This window comes from Ascaphus truei, chromosome 18 (genome assembly GCF_040206685.1).
Source record: "Ascaphus truei isolate aAscTru1 chromosome 18, aAscTru1.hap1, whole genome shotgun sequence".
Taxonomy (NCBI): domain Eukaryota; kingdom Metazoa; phylum Chordata; class Amphibia; order Anura; family Ascaphidae; genus Ascaphus; species Ascaphus truei.
The window spans coordinates 18,999,224-19,015,213 of record NC_134500.1 but is presented as its reverse complement, the minus strand read 5'-3'; the positions used below and the strand labels follow the sequence as shown (position 1 = coordinate 19,015,213).

At 43.8% G+C, this 15,990-nt stretch overlaps 1 protein-coding gene across 12 annotated transcripts in view; it reads right to left on the bottom strand.

Annotated features, from left to right (window-relative positions):
- The window catches only part of TCF12 (transcription factor 12), a 218,449-nt gene that overhangs the window by 78,152 nt on the left and 124,307 nt on the right, over window positions 1-15,990 (bottom strand). For all 12 annotated transcript variants that reach the window (XM_075575781.1, XM_075575779.1, XM_075575777.1 and 9 more), the window contains 2 exons: window positions 5,925-6,060; window positions 2,091-2,143 (listed from right to left, as the gene is read on the bottom strand). In XM_075575781.1, coding sequence (XP_075431896.1) covers window positions 2,091-2,143; window positions 5,925-6,060 — 189 coding nt within the window. The remainder of the gene's footprint in view (window positions 1-2,090; window positions 2,144-5,924; window positions 6,061-15,990) is intronic.

The window sequence follows — 15,990 nt, the reverse complement described above, 5'->3', positions numbered from 1 at the left end:
TGCTGTGCTTCCTTTCTCTGTCATTATCCCCGCAATAAAAGAAAATCACATATTTAACCCATTTACCACATTAAAACGGGCTTCCTCTTTAGTTACGGCCTAATCTCAGGCGCCACATTCAGCATGCCCAAAAATATATCCACGAAATGACAGGCTTTCATTTTCATAGCATATGGATCAATGCAGATCTGGAGCAATTGCTCTCTATCTCTCGAAATGCAGAACCAACCTCCTTCCCCCCCCCCCTTTTTTTGCATCTCGCATGTTTTTCCTCTCCCCATTTCTGTTCCTTCATTTCCTACATCAAGAAAAGCAATAAAAGACATTAAAAACATATACCGCAATGCCAAATTAATGTCAAGGAAAGACAAATTTGATGCATTTGTCACTTGCTAATATGACTGCTTATACCTGCGCGGGGCCTACTACATATTAATGCGCAAATGTAACTCGTATTGCTCAGATTGTAGCATCATCATAAATTAAATGAAAATTGTGCCATTACATGTGCTGGCTGCGCTGTCATTTCCAATATATTTTTTGGGGTAATCTAGCAGATATCATCTGTTTCAAAGTACAGCCTCCCCTGAATTAGACACCACTGTTAAAATGTAAATTGTGAAACTATTTTTAGCTGCTGGGGAGGGTGGGATGGGGGGGGGGAGAAGGGGGATGGGAGGCAAAAAAAAAAATATTCTGGGCCTCGGGGAAAAAAATGATTTCAAGCATTGTGTTCATTTTGTTTATCAAGCAGCTATTCATCCTCTAGTGGGGCCAAGTGCTTAGCAAGCAAAAGCTTTTAAGAGTGCCGGCAGCTGCAGTCCTGGCTTCCAGGTACGCTGCAGGTTCTGAGCACAGCTGCCTTGGGCTGCGTAAACCATTTCAGCTCCATCTGGAAGTATGGGCAGAAATTGATTTCGAACGAAGGTTTTAGCTTCACAAGAGGACAAAAGAACCGACGAGAATGTAACATCCGAACTTCAGAGTTAAGACGGAGCACCGGGGCCCATTTTTGCTGCGCTCTCCGTGCTGCAGTGTATTTCAGGATGCTCCATTCAAACCATGCGGCTCGGCGATGACTCATCCAAATTGCACCTGCGCCCATGTGTTAAGTACTGCCAAATAAAAGCCCTACGTCCATTTACACAACAAAGAGCTGTACCCCACGAGGCAGCAGGGCTCTCTCTCTCGCTCTCTCTCTCTCCCCTCCCTTCTCATTTGTTCTGAGATGGAGGAAGGGGGGGGGGGAAACGAATTTCCTTCAGCGCGACGTTTTTACTTCATGTGGATTTTTAAATGCAGATTCATTTACAAACAATGTTATTCCTTTAAAAGAATAAAGCATGGTTAATACCACAAAACAACCCTATAGCAGTAGATTATCACAGCCATTAATGATTTTATTTCTCTCCCCCCTCTCCACCCCTCCACCAAAACCCCTTCCAACCTTTTTCATCAAAGCCCTTTATTCTCTAAGGATAAATTTCCGAGCAAAGAGGGATCAACAAACAAGTTGCTTGAAAGCCTTCCTGATGCTAGGCTGAAGTTAGGAAAGGCTTAATGAAAGCTTTAAAAATCCACCAGGGTTTCACAATGAACATCTGACTTGGTGATTTATGCATATTAATAACCTCAGTCCTACCGAGGCACGCTGAGCTGTACGTGTCCTCCGAATCGTCATGTCTTCAGCATCCATTGGGATTATTACAAATGTAAATGTGGAAGATTCTTGCCTATTAATCTCTGTCTGTCCTCCTGCTCAGCAACATAATGACTAATTAAACATCAAAAGACCTGTACAGGAGATCTCCTTTGACAGCTCCTGGCCCTGCACTCCTCCCAAGGGAGGAATTTCAAATGACAGGGACAAGAGGGTACGAGCATACGTGCGACAAATCATCGCGGTGAATCGGAAAAAACTAAAAAAACATCAAACGTTGACTTGGACATAATGAATTGCTACCATTGATCAAGGCAGAGTTTATGGTCACTGTAGAAAACCTGTTTAAATAATGATTTCTCTGACACGTAAACACGGTCCTACGATTCCAATTTATTTCCCATAATAATTGGAACAATGCGGTACTTACGGAAGAAGGCAAGCCAGGGGGGACCTTTCTTATTTTCTTTGTTTGCACGGGATCTGCACATACAAAAGAAGAAAAAAAAAAATTACATGGAACTAAAATTTTTAGTGGCAGCAAGATAAAAATCAAATGACGTGGCACGGCCACGCAAAGGCATGTTACTTCATTTCATACAAAGAATAGATTTGTGTATTGTACTGGCAGCGTGTACATCACCGTTTCATATAGAATAATACACCACACCATACATTATTCCATCACCTCAAGAGCTAACAATCTATATAATAAATAAACGTGTGTGTGTGTATGTGTGTGTATGTGTGTGTGTATATGTATATGTATGTGTGTGTATGTGTATGTATGTGTATGTATATCTATATCTATAAATATATATATTTATTGCTGGAAGAGGGAGATAAAGTAACTTGCCTAAAATCACATGGACCTGGCAGTAGGCCTCTCACTTCAGAGGCTAGTGTCTTAACCACAAACAAACTTCTCTGCTCAGAGTTAAATATTTCAATAGTTTAAAGTCACGATTGCACGGTTTTATCTAAATATCCTCATTTACTCCCCATCGGCATATAACACACGTACATGTCTGCTGTTGCCACCACACCATTTAGATTGTAAACTCTTCTACACGTCGGTTCCTTCTGTCCAATGTTTACAAAGTTTGATGCACTTATTGAACGGTTTTACACTCCCCTGTATTTTAATGCCTGCCGTGTGCTGAATAAACAATAGGTGTTGTACTGATAACAATAGAAGTGCTAATTAATTGAACAAGTTATGGTCAAACGGAGCAGCAACTGAGGTTTGCTGCACTGTTCCTTTTGTGAATTACACACAATCCCACATTTTTCTTATCCTATTCCCATGTGCACTGCATGGCTGCGGTTGCATGGCTGCGGTTGCATGGCTGCGGTTGCATGGCTGCGGTTGCATGGCTGCCCCTGCATGGCTGCCCCTGCATGGCTGCCCCTGCATGGCTGCCCCTGCATGGCTGCCCCTGCATGGCTGCCCCTGCATGGCTGCCCCTGCATGGCTGTGTGTAGGAATAATGACATCTGTTGCAATCACAAAAATACTAACTGTTTCAGCTGACACAGTAACGCTCTGATGAGGAGTTTTTATACCTTGAATACAGCTTACTTCACTACAATAAATAAAAGGTATAAGAAGGTACTTGTGAGATCTTAAAGATTCTAATCTAGTTTACAACTTCACATACTGTATGTAAAACGCTCGTGTTGGGTCATTAAAATGTATTACAAGTCGTAATAATATACATGCCTCCAGGAACACCAACACTACTACAGCCTTGAACTACTGTACTTACTGTATAATGCAGGGTGACATTAGACTTGTGTGTACAGGCGGGGAAAGAAGCCACGCAGTGTGAGGTTTCCCGGATTATAACATTACCACTTTAGAGCAAACAATACAGGTGATACTCTTTACTTGTCTAGCTCTCAACAGTGAACCCCAGATACAACATGATTTTAAGGATGATGGAGTAGAAGTGTGTAAAAAGATAACACTACATAACACGGACCTGTCTATGTATTTGTTATGACGGATGTGGCAAGCTAAATCTTTCACTGACTTTAATTCCACAAATGCACCATGCTAGAAAGTAAATGATCCTAATAAGTTAAGATCCCATTTGTACTTCAGTTCGTTAACAGACAAATGTCACAAATGATAAGATTATCTCCAATGCATTTCCCCCCTAATTCACACAGCGTTTTTAACCCATGCATTGTCTGACTGGCCTGTAACATTGCTCCTCTTGCATTTACCTCCCAAAAGGTGGATAATTTGTTTGTTTGTTTTTTAGCTATATTTGCTTATCTTTCTTGGGCCATCTTGCCTTCATACAGTAAACCGGGGGTGCTCAACTCCAGTCCTCAAGCCTGTCGAACTTGAGCTTCTGATTGAGCTACATGTGCTGAAGCAGGGACTGATTGAGCTACCTGTGCTGAAGCAGGGATATCCTGAAAGGCTGTTCTGTTGGGGGGGAGAGAGGGGGGGCTTGAGAACTGGTGTTGAGTATCCCTGCTGTAGACCACACAGCATATAAACATACTTAGGAGGTAATTCCATGTAAACCATAGGTGGCTGTGGGGGCTGCTTCGGCACATAGAGAATAAAGCCTGTGGTATGTTTATAACAGAGTACATTACTACTTTTTATTTATTGTCCCTGCAATTCACAGGCTATTACAGCTATAGTTACTACAAGAACTATACTTTCCTCAACATAAGAAACCGAAGGAGTGCACACAGAAAAAAACCCCGAAATGAAATCACCGATTGCAAAATGCAACCGTGGTGGTTGGATAGATTTCTACCGGCTCATAGGTCTCCGAGACTTACATTCGGCCGGTTGAACGACGAACAAGTGGGCATTTTTTAGCCGTCAACTTTGCACGTGTTCATGTAGCATGCCGGTCACCTTTGCACCTAAGCTGGTTAGGTAATATGCTTGGTGCAGACCCTATTAATATCAATGACCTCATATGTATTATCTCTAAAGCCTTTTCCCAATCAAGGTCAGTGATTTAATCTCTGGTTTCATTTCGACAGGTCCCTGTACTTTTCCCTTGCACGACACTGTTACACAAAGACACAGAGACAACTGAATCCGCAAGACTGGTGAGAATGAACATGCTACAATCACACGGGGTATCATGGGTTAAGTTAAGGAGACCCGTTTAAAAACAAAAAAAACAACGCATGTTGTCTGTAGATAGAAAAGAGAAACGCACCTCTCATACTGCAACACTACACTAAAACAGTGCCATAGTATGCAAAGTTAAGAGTGAAAATACATGGCCTGTCCTACTCAGAAGGTACAATAAAAAAAGAATACATGTACAGCACTTTATGGCACCATTTTGTTTACATGACCTAATGTGTTGTAAACGTTATTAGATGCCTTAGTCTTTAAACCCCCATTTCTGATATCTCATTGTTTTCCTAATTACTTAAAAATGTAAAACAATCATGTGAAGTTAAAAACAATGCATATTGAAGGAACATATTGCCAAATAATGTTTGATTCAAAATGACAGAGTATATATCTACACTAAACTTCAACGCCTCGATCTTACAAATATTTTAAGCAGCTATACCTCCCATTTCGTTTTTACAGGATAGGAACCAGGATGTCTCTGGAGCTGAACCACGCCATTTCCAGCTCCATGGATCCTACGGTTTGTGAGATACTTCCCGGTAAAGGTGCCAGTGTTACTTCCTGGTTTTATTCTTTCTTTTTAAATCCCCAGTGTTACGTGGGCCAATAGGAAGCCTCAACAGATGACGGTCCGGCTTCATATTGGCCCGAGAGATTTAAATCACCATAATGTACCTCTCCCGGTAAGTATCTCAAGAGCCAAGCAGCCCCCGGAGCAGTAATATCAGGGGAACCCCTGCTTTACTGTCACATAGCATGGACAGGGTATGTTTGTACACAGAATGTAGAATATTACACAAGGAGCTTACAATCCAATTGTGTGACTCAAATTCAGGCAACTAAAGTGACCTGCTCAAAGTTACACGGAGATAGCTCTGTGTCTCCTCCTCTGGTTTCTTCCACATGGAACCATGAGTCATTACCTCCAGCACCACAATGTCCGGAGCATGAAAATAAATCCATGGCGCCTCAAATCTAACATCTTAGTCACGCGCCCTCCAAACATTTTAATTCCCTGGATATGATTTGTTCACATTTGCTTCTCCTGGAGATGGTATTGCTGGACATTACTGTATCTCCACCTATTTAAATGACTCCCAAAAGGAAAAAAAAGGTGTATATACAGACACTACTAACCTAGGGCTGGTGTGTCCTGCAAGGGTCGCCGACGTGAATTTGATGCCGAGAATGGGAAATACGGGGTTCCTGGTTTCCCTGAGGATGGCAGCTGGCCAGAGCTCCCAAGTCCAATATCTGCTCGAATGTGGCTGGGCTGTAAAACAGAGGAAGTCCGTTTTAACGTGATACGACAAAACTAGTCGCCTTGTTGTTTGCAGGTTTCTTCGCCTTTATGTTCAAACACAACCCTATTTTGTACAAATCAATATTCCTACAATCGTTATACTTTAAAAACAGATATTTGGGCGATATACTCCTATGTTAAATCCAAGAAGTGGATGTTTAGAATAAAAAAACACATATGAACAATTTTGCATGTTGAATTTGGTAATTGCAGGCTTTATTTTGTTAATGTATGACAAAGATTTTGTGCATTCTGCCTTGATGCCTATCTTTAATGAGATATTGTTCGCTTAGTTGATATTCCAACAGATTAGAGCAGCTGTCACAAGAGACAAAATTCAATTGAAAGTCTTCGAATCCCAGTCCTATTTTGGTTTGTGCAATGTACTGCACCTCTTGGTACCTCTGCACCTCTTGGTTTAAACAAATTGACTTATTCCTCTGGTACTACGTCATTTTGAAATCATCCAATAGACTGCGATTGTCACCTCAGGTCTAATATTGTATTTGTCGTGCTGTCTATTTTTGTGCGCTTTGGAATTTACATTCCAAATGTAATCTTTCACTATCCTCCTACAAATCTTCTCATGATCATGTCGTACCACAATCTGTCATGAAACAAGAGTAACACGATAGAAATGGTCTCACAGGGCCATGCACTCTCCTTTAATTGCAATGGCATAACTTCATAAGCGACACTTTATTCATACACAGGGGGTCTACAGTATGTATCATCCAGTAAATATTAGTGCAAAGTGGTTATGTTTTCGCCACTTGCGCTGCAATAGATCTGCGACAGGTAAAGCCTATGAAGATCATCGGAATGGCTAGTGAAAATCGTGCATCTTCCTTTCATCTTTGTGACTTCCCATAAGGGTCACCAAAGGAGTCAAGCCAAACGCCTTCTAAAATTTAGAGAGAAAAAAATAGACAAACAACCATGGATCAAGAAATTATTTTTTGTTAAAAATAGTAGCAAACTTACATATAGGATGTAACGCTCAATCACTTCAGGAGGTGTTGTATGGAGGTAAATATACGGAAGACGCTATCCACATCCATATGTGCAAGTGAGAAAAGTGCCATTTATTAGGAGTCTTTGAAATAACTAAGTCCCGATCTGAGAGGCGGCTTACAGGCGACCCTTGGCGTCCACATGCACACTGCACCCGACCTGCTTCTCAACACTCCCTTTCGCATTCGACATCCGCCGGGCATCTCTACTGACGTCACCGCTCTCTCTTGAGAAACACTGCCACCAGTTAACCCTACACGTTTCACTAGTGTTCACTTCATCAGGGTCCCATTTTAAAAAAAATATATTAATTTATTGATCTGTGGTTGTGCTTGTCTCTTTTTTTCTCTATCCATACAAGAATCACCCTTGGTGGAAACAGAAGAGCCAAGAAACCCTAGCCCTTATGGATTGCGCACACCACTAGTCTTTTATAGACTATCTGTTACCCAGAAGAGGTTAAGTTGAGCACAGTTATTCTTTTTGTCTTCTGATATTTCATGAAAGAATATATTATATGTATACCCCCTTCCCCCCCGAAGAATAAGGGAAACAAAAACCGCATCAACATAATAAACAGTGTGTGGAGTGAATAAGGCTGCTTAGCACATTTCATCTGTTCACTAGTTACAGCCTGAAGAAAGTAATTATTGCCCCTTCTAATATAATGTAATAGAAGAGTAATCCTCTCCCAGGAATAGATTGTTGCTGACATGATTCTGAGAGCTCTATTCCTAGAGGAAATTCTGTCTTAAGTTAGTAAACTGCCTAAATCACCATGACACCTGCCAAAATACCCACTTTTAAGTTGATGCCTTCTAGCTGACAGACTACACTGGACGGTTACAAACATTGAAACATTGCCTGTGGAAGTGACATGAATTATTTTCACTTCGTGTTAACATAGGCTCACTAGTCACTGTGTATATACAACACATTGTTACTGAAAAGGGGGTTGAAGAACTGGCTTGGAGAACATTACATGCAAAACGTATAGTAAACTAAAGTGTTTGACAGATGAAATGTTACACTAGTTTTTGTCAAGAAGTAGAAAAACAAAACATTCACGCACTTTACTTGACAGAGCGTGGATCAGATTTTCTTCCCATATAAACACGTTAAAGTGACTTTGCAATCATAAAGCGGACAACTGCTCTGTTTGGTACTACGGGCATTTGCTTATTAACAGACATCTGCCACGTCAACATTTGCTCTACCACCATGCTTTTAAACTCCGGAGTCCCTCGTTATTATAAACCATGTCGTTGAAAGCACTTCTAATAGAGATGGGTTTAAACAAAAAGTGAAACTACAGCTTCCTCTCTCAAGACTTTTACTATAGCTGGAAAAAGGACAGGTGGAGGAGTTCCACCATGGGAAGGCCATTTCTGCTTGAATTATCGAACAGGAAGAAAGCTGCAAAATGCAATTTCATCTGCTCCACACATGCTCTGTGCCAGTGCAATTGGTAGGCTGCCTGTAGGCCATGCTAATGTACCTTTGTGGTTGGATGTGTCCAATGGTCCAATGGTAGTTCAGTTGAGAAGACAACTAGACCTTTAAAGATCATGCACAAACTGCATTCATGAAAGACATTCTTGCAGGTCCCATTAAAAGGGACTGACAAAATAATCTAGTTTTCTTCAAGGCCAACATTACTGCTGTATCGCAACAATATAATTTACTTAAATAAATAAAATAAGAAAATAGCTTCATCAATATACAGTAAAACAAAAAATACACTTGACCAGACCGCATGGGTGGCCAAAACAGAAATAAAAAACAGCCCGGGCGCAGAAACCTTATCTACCTGTCTTGTGGCCAAAATAGGCTATCAAGTGAGGTCACTGTTCGTTATACGGAATCTCTTTTCCCTACTCTGCGTGGCCGATTGTAACTTGGTCATGTGCATTCTCTACATTAGACAGGTTTCCAGCCTTTTCATGCAACACAAATCAATGTCATTAATCTCTCGTATTGATTTATCTTCTCATTTGAGCCAACTAAAAAGATATTATTGATTATAACTGATCCTGTCTTTAGGGCTTCTACAGGAGAAGAAAAGAATACATAAATGCCCAAGAGAATGCACTGGCTGCGGGTAAACCTTTGTATTTATTTAAGTCGGGCTTCCTTTTGCCCATCTGCCCGAGATAGTTACAGAGGGTAGTTGAGAGGATACTCTGCTTAGTTGTTATTTCTAACCTTTGTTAATGAAGAATGTTCAAGTCCATAGTCAATTGAAGACCCACCTGCTACACATGCATCCAATTACTGAAGATCAATTGTTGGTTATCTTCAAGTAACACTGGCTAACATTTTGCACAAACATTCTGGCTAACATTTTGCACAAACATTGCACTGGCTAACATTCTGCTCTTGCACAAAAGTGCATTGTGGGGAGAGTGGTAGCTAGGTAGTCCTCATTGTTTGTAAAACAGTTAGGGTAACCTCAAGTGCAGGGGTGCGCAATTTTTCCCCGCTGCGCCCCCCTGCCTGCTTCCCCCCCCCACTCTCTTCCCTTGTCTCTAGCGTCACATGACCCCGTGGCGTTGCCATGGCGACACGTCGCCAAAAACCAGGTGAGGATGTTTGCAGAGGCCTCACGCGATCCCCCGACATTTAATTTAAATGCCTTGGGGAAGAGCGCGGGGCCTCTGAAACCGCTGTGCTCCCCCCTGAAAAATTCTGCGCCCCAGTTTGTGCACCCCTGCTCTAATGGTTGCATCTCTGTGCATAATATACAGTTACATAGTAGATGAGGTTGAAAAAGACACGTCCATCAAGTTCAACCTATGCTAAATTTAGACGACATGTACTTACCTATAAGTATGTTACTCTTGCTGTACATTCGACCTTAATTTATTTGTGGCTTTATTTTCTGTCGATGCACAGTTAGGGACCACGAGCGGTCAGAAAAAAGGTTAAAGGAGTTTCATGTACATAAATAAACCCAGGATGTAGGGTAAGTCCCATCTGAAACTCCAAGTCAAGATCAACTTCTCAGACATAAGCATATTAAATATAGACTGAAGAGCAGAAAGCCATTTTTTTCCAATGGCTAAAAAGCACTCCGTTTAAAAAAAAAAACTAAAAAGAAAAAAACAGAATTGAGAAAATTGGGATATGTTTGTATTATAATGTAAATCTACTTAACATTGAAATTCTATGGGTAAGATAGCAATTATGAACATGTTGTTTAAATGATCCGATGCTAAGGATCTCATTAGATAGTTATGCGAAATACAGTTGTTACAATTTCAAGAACAAAGGGATCTTGAATGAGTAATCAATAGCAACTGGCAGAAAATGAGACGTCAATTATGATTCTCTCCAGTATTTTGTCTCAGACAAGGTTTCATTAAATGCTTTGTGCTAACCTGTAAGCATTCAAGTCATCCTTCATACATCTAATCACATTCTTTTTTTCTTACGTTGCAAAACAAAAATCAGTGTTTATATGATGCGTTTCCATTCTGTCGGTGCGACGGTACTGATCACTAATAAGTCAGCCACATTTTGCAAAACCTAATTCTTTTTGCATTGGTAAAGCCTTCAATTTTTAATTATCATCTCTACCTAAAGCTTCCAGCATGTTAAGAAGATAATGACAGCCATCCATCAATTGCATCCTGTCGGTGCAATCAGCCTAATCTTGCTAGCGAGACAGCTTGGATACGGCTACCTAGGGTAACAAGTTCTAAGAGTGCACATTGTAAACATTGTAACATTGTAAGCAAGAACGGATAAAAGATATTCTACATGAGGCCGCGTCTATGCTGCCTGCTCGCGAGCGCATGATGGAGGGCCGTGACGTGGCACTTGCTTGCAGCATGGGCGATTCCTGGACTGCAGCTAGGCACAATTCGGAGCGTTTCGGGTGGCGTGGCTGTGACATCACAGAGCTGGTTCGCCCTCAAAAAAAGTTAGTCTCCGCACGCATTGCTCTTCCCCACGCTCACATAGCATAGACATTCTCATTGCCCTAATGAGATTGATTGCGCACATAAGCGTTCTTTCACCATGGACGCGGCCTAAGAGTTTTTTTGCGAACCTGGCGAAATGTGCCCGTTTCTAGCCACAAGTCAGTCAGAGTTCACAAGCGATTCAACAAGTATTTTTAAGGCTGATTCAGGACCCTTAAATAGGGCTTTTGGTGGAGAGGGGAGAAAAGTACTACAGCTGAACCCCGTTATAACACGGCGCCCGGGGTCCAAGCTTGTTGCTTGGGGAGACAGTTCAATTTGACTTTCCAGCGCAGAGGATGGTCACATGACCCTTCTCTGACTAATGACAGCCCAACAGTGAATACATTTTAAATAATACACTTGCAGGAATTGAACCCCTGATATTTCATATGCTAGTGCAACTCTCTAGCTGCTACATCCCAGGGTTGGTGTGATGATCTGACTCTATAAACAAACTTAACATCTACCACACTGCGCAGTCCATCACCATTATTTAAAAAAAAAAAAAACCTTGGAGATGTTTTTAAATCAGGAGCCACACTCAGACCACGTTATAAGCGTATCCGCGTTGTAGCGGATCGCACTGTAACAGGATTGAGCTGTATTTAGTAGAGTATCCATTGACATTTACCTCCCATTCCTCCTTACAAAATGCGTGCACGTATCTCGCTCTCTCAAACATACCTAGAAAGTCACATAAATCCTCCTAGTTGGTGGAGGTCTTACGGATTAACCCGAGGGATTTACGGTATCCTATTGGTATTACAACGTTGAACACTATACCCAGGTACAGCCATCCATACTTCTTGATGGGACTTAAACTTACCCCTTAGGAACTATGGTTATTTGCACCATTTTAAAAATATTTTTCATTTTCTAAAAACTTTTAGCCTTATGAGCTTAACACTAAGAATGCCAAGACAGATTATTGTGGCAGCACAACTTCTAAAGTGCCTTTGACTTTATGCCAATGTGACTTTCAAAACCCCTATTAAGATCAAATCCTCTTAAACCTGTGTAACATGGTACAATAGGGCTTAGAACATCATCAAAATACCAATTTGCAATATTTTTCCATACGCAACATATGAAACGAACATGACCAGGTCATTATTACTTATGGCTGTAGTGCTAAACTCCAGTTTTCAAGACCCTCCCCCACCTCCCTCCCACCCCCCCCCCCCCCCCAACAGGTCAGGTTTTCAGGATCTCTCAGCTTCAGCACAGGCGGCTCAGAGGCTCAGCTACCTATGCTGAAGCAGGGACTGATTGACTGATTGACCCACCTGTGCTTAGGTAGGGATATCCTGAAAACCTGACCTGTTGGGGGGGACTTGAGGGCTGGAGTTGAGCACCCCTGCCTTATGGTAATCAATAATGAAGATAATACCCCACAGACAGCTAGCACAATGTAGAACGTGTTTCTGTGGATGAGAATAGCAATAGAACAAATGTATTACAAAATGCAGACTAATTCAATCATGCCTAATGTACCTTACATCATGCTCAGATGATGTAATCATGTTTCTAAATGAGTCATCTCACATCCGTTTTATGACAATGGAATAACAGATGGGCTATTAAAAATAATCTGGTATAGATATATTACAGGACACGTTGATGGATTATTCTGGCATTGCAGTTCTTTTCCACCTTGATCCAGAGATCTAATGGAACATATATCTTTATTACCCAAAGGTGCAAGAGCAATAAGGGTTAAAAAGACACATCTAATGTGAAGTTATATTTTTAGACTAGCAAATAAAGCAAAATACAATTGTAGTGTAAAAAGTTTCAGAAAAAAAAAAATACAACAAATAAACTATCCAATTAAACTTATTGTATGTATATCTATTTATATAGCACGTTACAGCAGTAACACCAGTGACATAATAGGAATAAGCACTAAATGCATTAGAAAAAGGAGTCCCTACACCGAAGAGCTTACAATCTAAGGCCCGTAATATAGTGGTTGCGCACGCGTGGCACGTATAGTTGGCTGTGGATAGCCAGCCGTCCTATACTAGGGCCACGAGCGCGCACGTCAGTGAGCGTGGAGCCGGCCGACAGGAGGGAACATTGCGAAAAGTACACTGTAATGTATGTATGCATGCGTGTGCGTGTCTATGTATGTATGTATGCATGCGTGTGCGTGTCTATGTATGTATGTATGCATGCGTGTGCGTGTCTATGTATGTATGTATGTATGCATGCGCGTGTCTATGTATGTATGTGTGTGTGTGCAATTTATTCTTACACATCTTTTTTTTAATTTTAAAAATATGTAATAAATTAATAACACAATACACACACACACAAACATGTCGCTCCTGGCAGCACGGACCGTACACACAAAAAGTGTGCGTCACGTGCACGCGCATTCGCACAGGCGCACGTGCGCCCGGACCTACAATAGAACAAGCCTCAGTGGTAAGCAGGGTGAACATGCAGAAACAGTAGGCGTGTGTTATGGCGAGTACATACACTATGCAAAGGGTCATGGTAAAAGCTTTTACATATACATGAGATGTACAGTAATGAAGCATTTGTGTATATCCATTGGCTTATTAAAGTGGTGTATTCTGAGATGGGACTTAGGCTGGTTCTATAGTGCGGGCGCGCGCTATGCTGCGCTACGCCGTGTGCGCAGCAGTTTTAGTTGGCCGAGGATAGCCAGCCATTCTATAATAGGGCTGCGCGCACGGCAGGGAGCTTGGAGCGGACCGAAGAGGGAGAAGATGAGGAAATGATTTTGCGCCGCTACCGGCGCTGTAATGTATGTATGTGTATGTATGTATGTGTATGTATGTATGTGTATGTATGTGTATGTATGTGTGTGTATGTATGTATGTGTATGTATGTGTGTGTATGTATGTGTGTGTATGTGTATGTATGTATCTGTATGTATGTGTGTGTATGTATGTGTATGTATGTGTATGTATGTGTATGTGTATGTGTGTGTATGTGTGTGTATGTGTGTGTATTTATGTGTATGTATGTGTATGTATGTGTATGTATGTGTATGTATGTATGTGTATGTATGTATGTGTATGTATGTGTGTGTATGTGTATGTATGTATCTGTATGTATGTGTGTGTATGTGTATGTATGTGTATGTATGTGTGTGTATGTGTGTGTGTGTATGTGTGTGTATTTATGTGTATGTATGTGTATGTATGTGTATGTGTATGTATGTGTATGTATGTGTATGTGTATGTATGTGTATGTATGTGTATGTATGTGTATGTGTATGTGTATGTGTATGTATGTGTGTGTATGTATGTGTATGTGTATGTATGTGTATGTATGTGTGTGTATGTATGTATGTATTTATGTGTATGTGTATGTGTGTGTATGTATGTGTATATGTGTGTATATGTGTGTGTATGTGTGTGTATGTATGTATGTATGTATGTATGCGTGCGTGTTTATGTGTGTATGTGTATGTGTCATCTTTATACTATATTAGTGAAAGCACTGTATGCCTGCCTGCCTGCCTGCCTGGATGTCCGGTGTCCCTAGGGGAAATCTCATTGGTCCCTTGGGCCGCCCCCGCACACCTCTCATTGGCCTGAGGCGGAGTGACGGGCCAAAAAAAAAAAACCACACACACACACACACACTCCACCCTCCTCAACGAACACACACACACTCCACCCTCCTCAACGCACACACACACACACTCCACCCTCCTCAACGCGCACACACACACACTCCACCCTCCTCAACACACACACACTCCACCCTCCTCAACACACACACACACACCACCCCCCCCCCCCCTCTGTCCGTCCGTCCCCCATCACATGCGCCGCCCGCCTACCCCAGCCGGTCCCTTACCTCCCCGGCGCTACCTCCCCCTCAGGTAAGTCACTGCGCGTCCCGCCTCAGGCCCACACAGGGCGCTTCCTACCGCCGCTCAGCCGGACGGCACATCATCAGCCTCAGGCCCACTGCGCGTCCCGCCTCAGGACCACACAGGGCGCTTCCTACCGCCGCTCAGCCGGACGGCACATCGGGGGACGAAGCAGGCGCCGGGGGGGGGGGGGGGGGGCGAGTCACGGGGAACGACCACACGCCGAACCAGGAGGGGGGGGGGGCATGCACATACATTATGACAATACATATGCCCACTGCTCTCCATCCCCCCCCACTCCCCTTTCCCCCCCCACTCCCCTTTCCCCCCCCACTCCCCTTTCTCCCCCCTCCCCTTTCCCCCCCCACCCCTTTCCCCCCCCGCTCCCCTTTCCCCCCCCGCTCCCCTTTCCCCCCCCCCCACTCCCCTTTCCCCCCCCCCCACTCCCCTTTCCCCCCCCCCCACTCCCCTTTCCCCCCCCCCCACTCCCCTTTCCCCCCCCGCTCCCCTTTCCCCCCCCGCTCCCCTTTCCCCCCCCGCTCCCCTTTCCCCCCCCCCCACTCCCCTTTCCCCCCCCGCTCCCCTTTCCCCCCCCCCCCACTCCTCCCCCCCACTCCCCTTTCCCCCCCCGCTCCCCTTTCCCCCCCCCCCACTCCTCCCCCCACTCCCCTTTCCCCCCCGCTCCCCTTTCCCCCCTCCCGCTCCCCTTTCCCCCCCCACTCCTCCCCCCCACTCCCCTTTCCCCCTCTGCTCCCCTTTCCCCCCTCTCCACTCCCCTTCCCCCCCCCTCCGCTCCCATTTCCCCCCCCCCTCCGCTCCGCTTCCCCCCCCTCTGCTCCCCTTCCCCCCCCCTCCGCTCCCCTTTCCCCCCCCTCCGCTCCCCTTTCCCCCCCCCCTCCGCTCCCCTTTCCCCCCCCCCTCCGCTCCCCTTTCCCCCCCCCTCCGCTCCCCTTTCCCCCCCCCTCCGCTCCCCTTTCCCCCCCCCTCCGCTCCCCCTTCCCCCCCCCTCCGCTCCCCCTTCCCCCCCCCTCCGCTCCCCCTTCCCCCCCCCTCCGCTCCCCC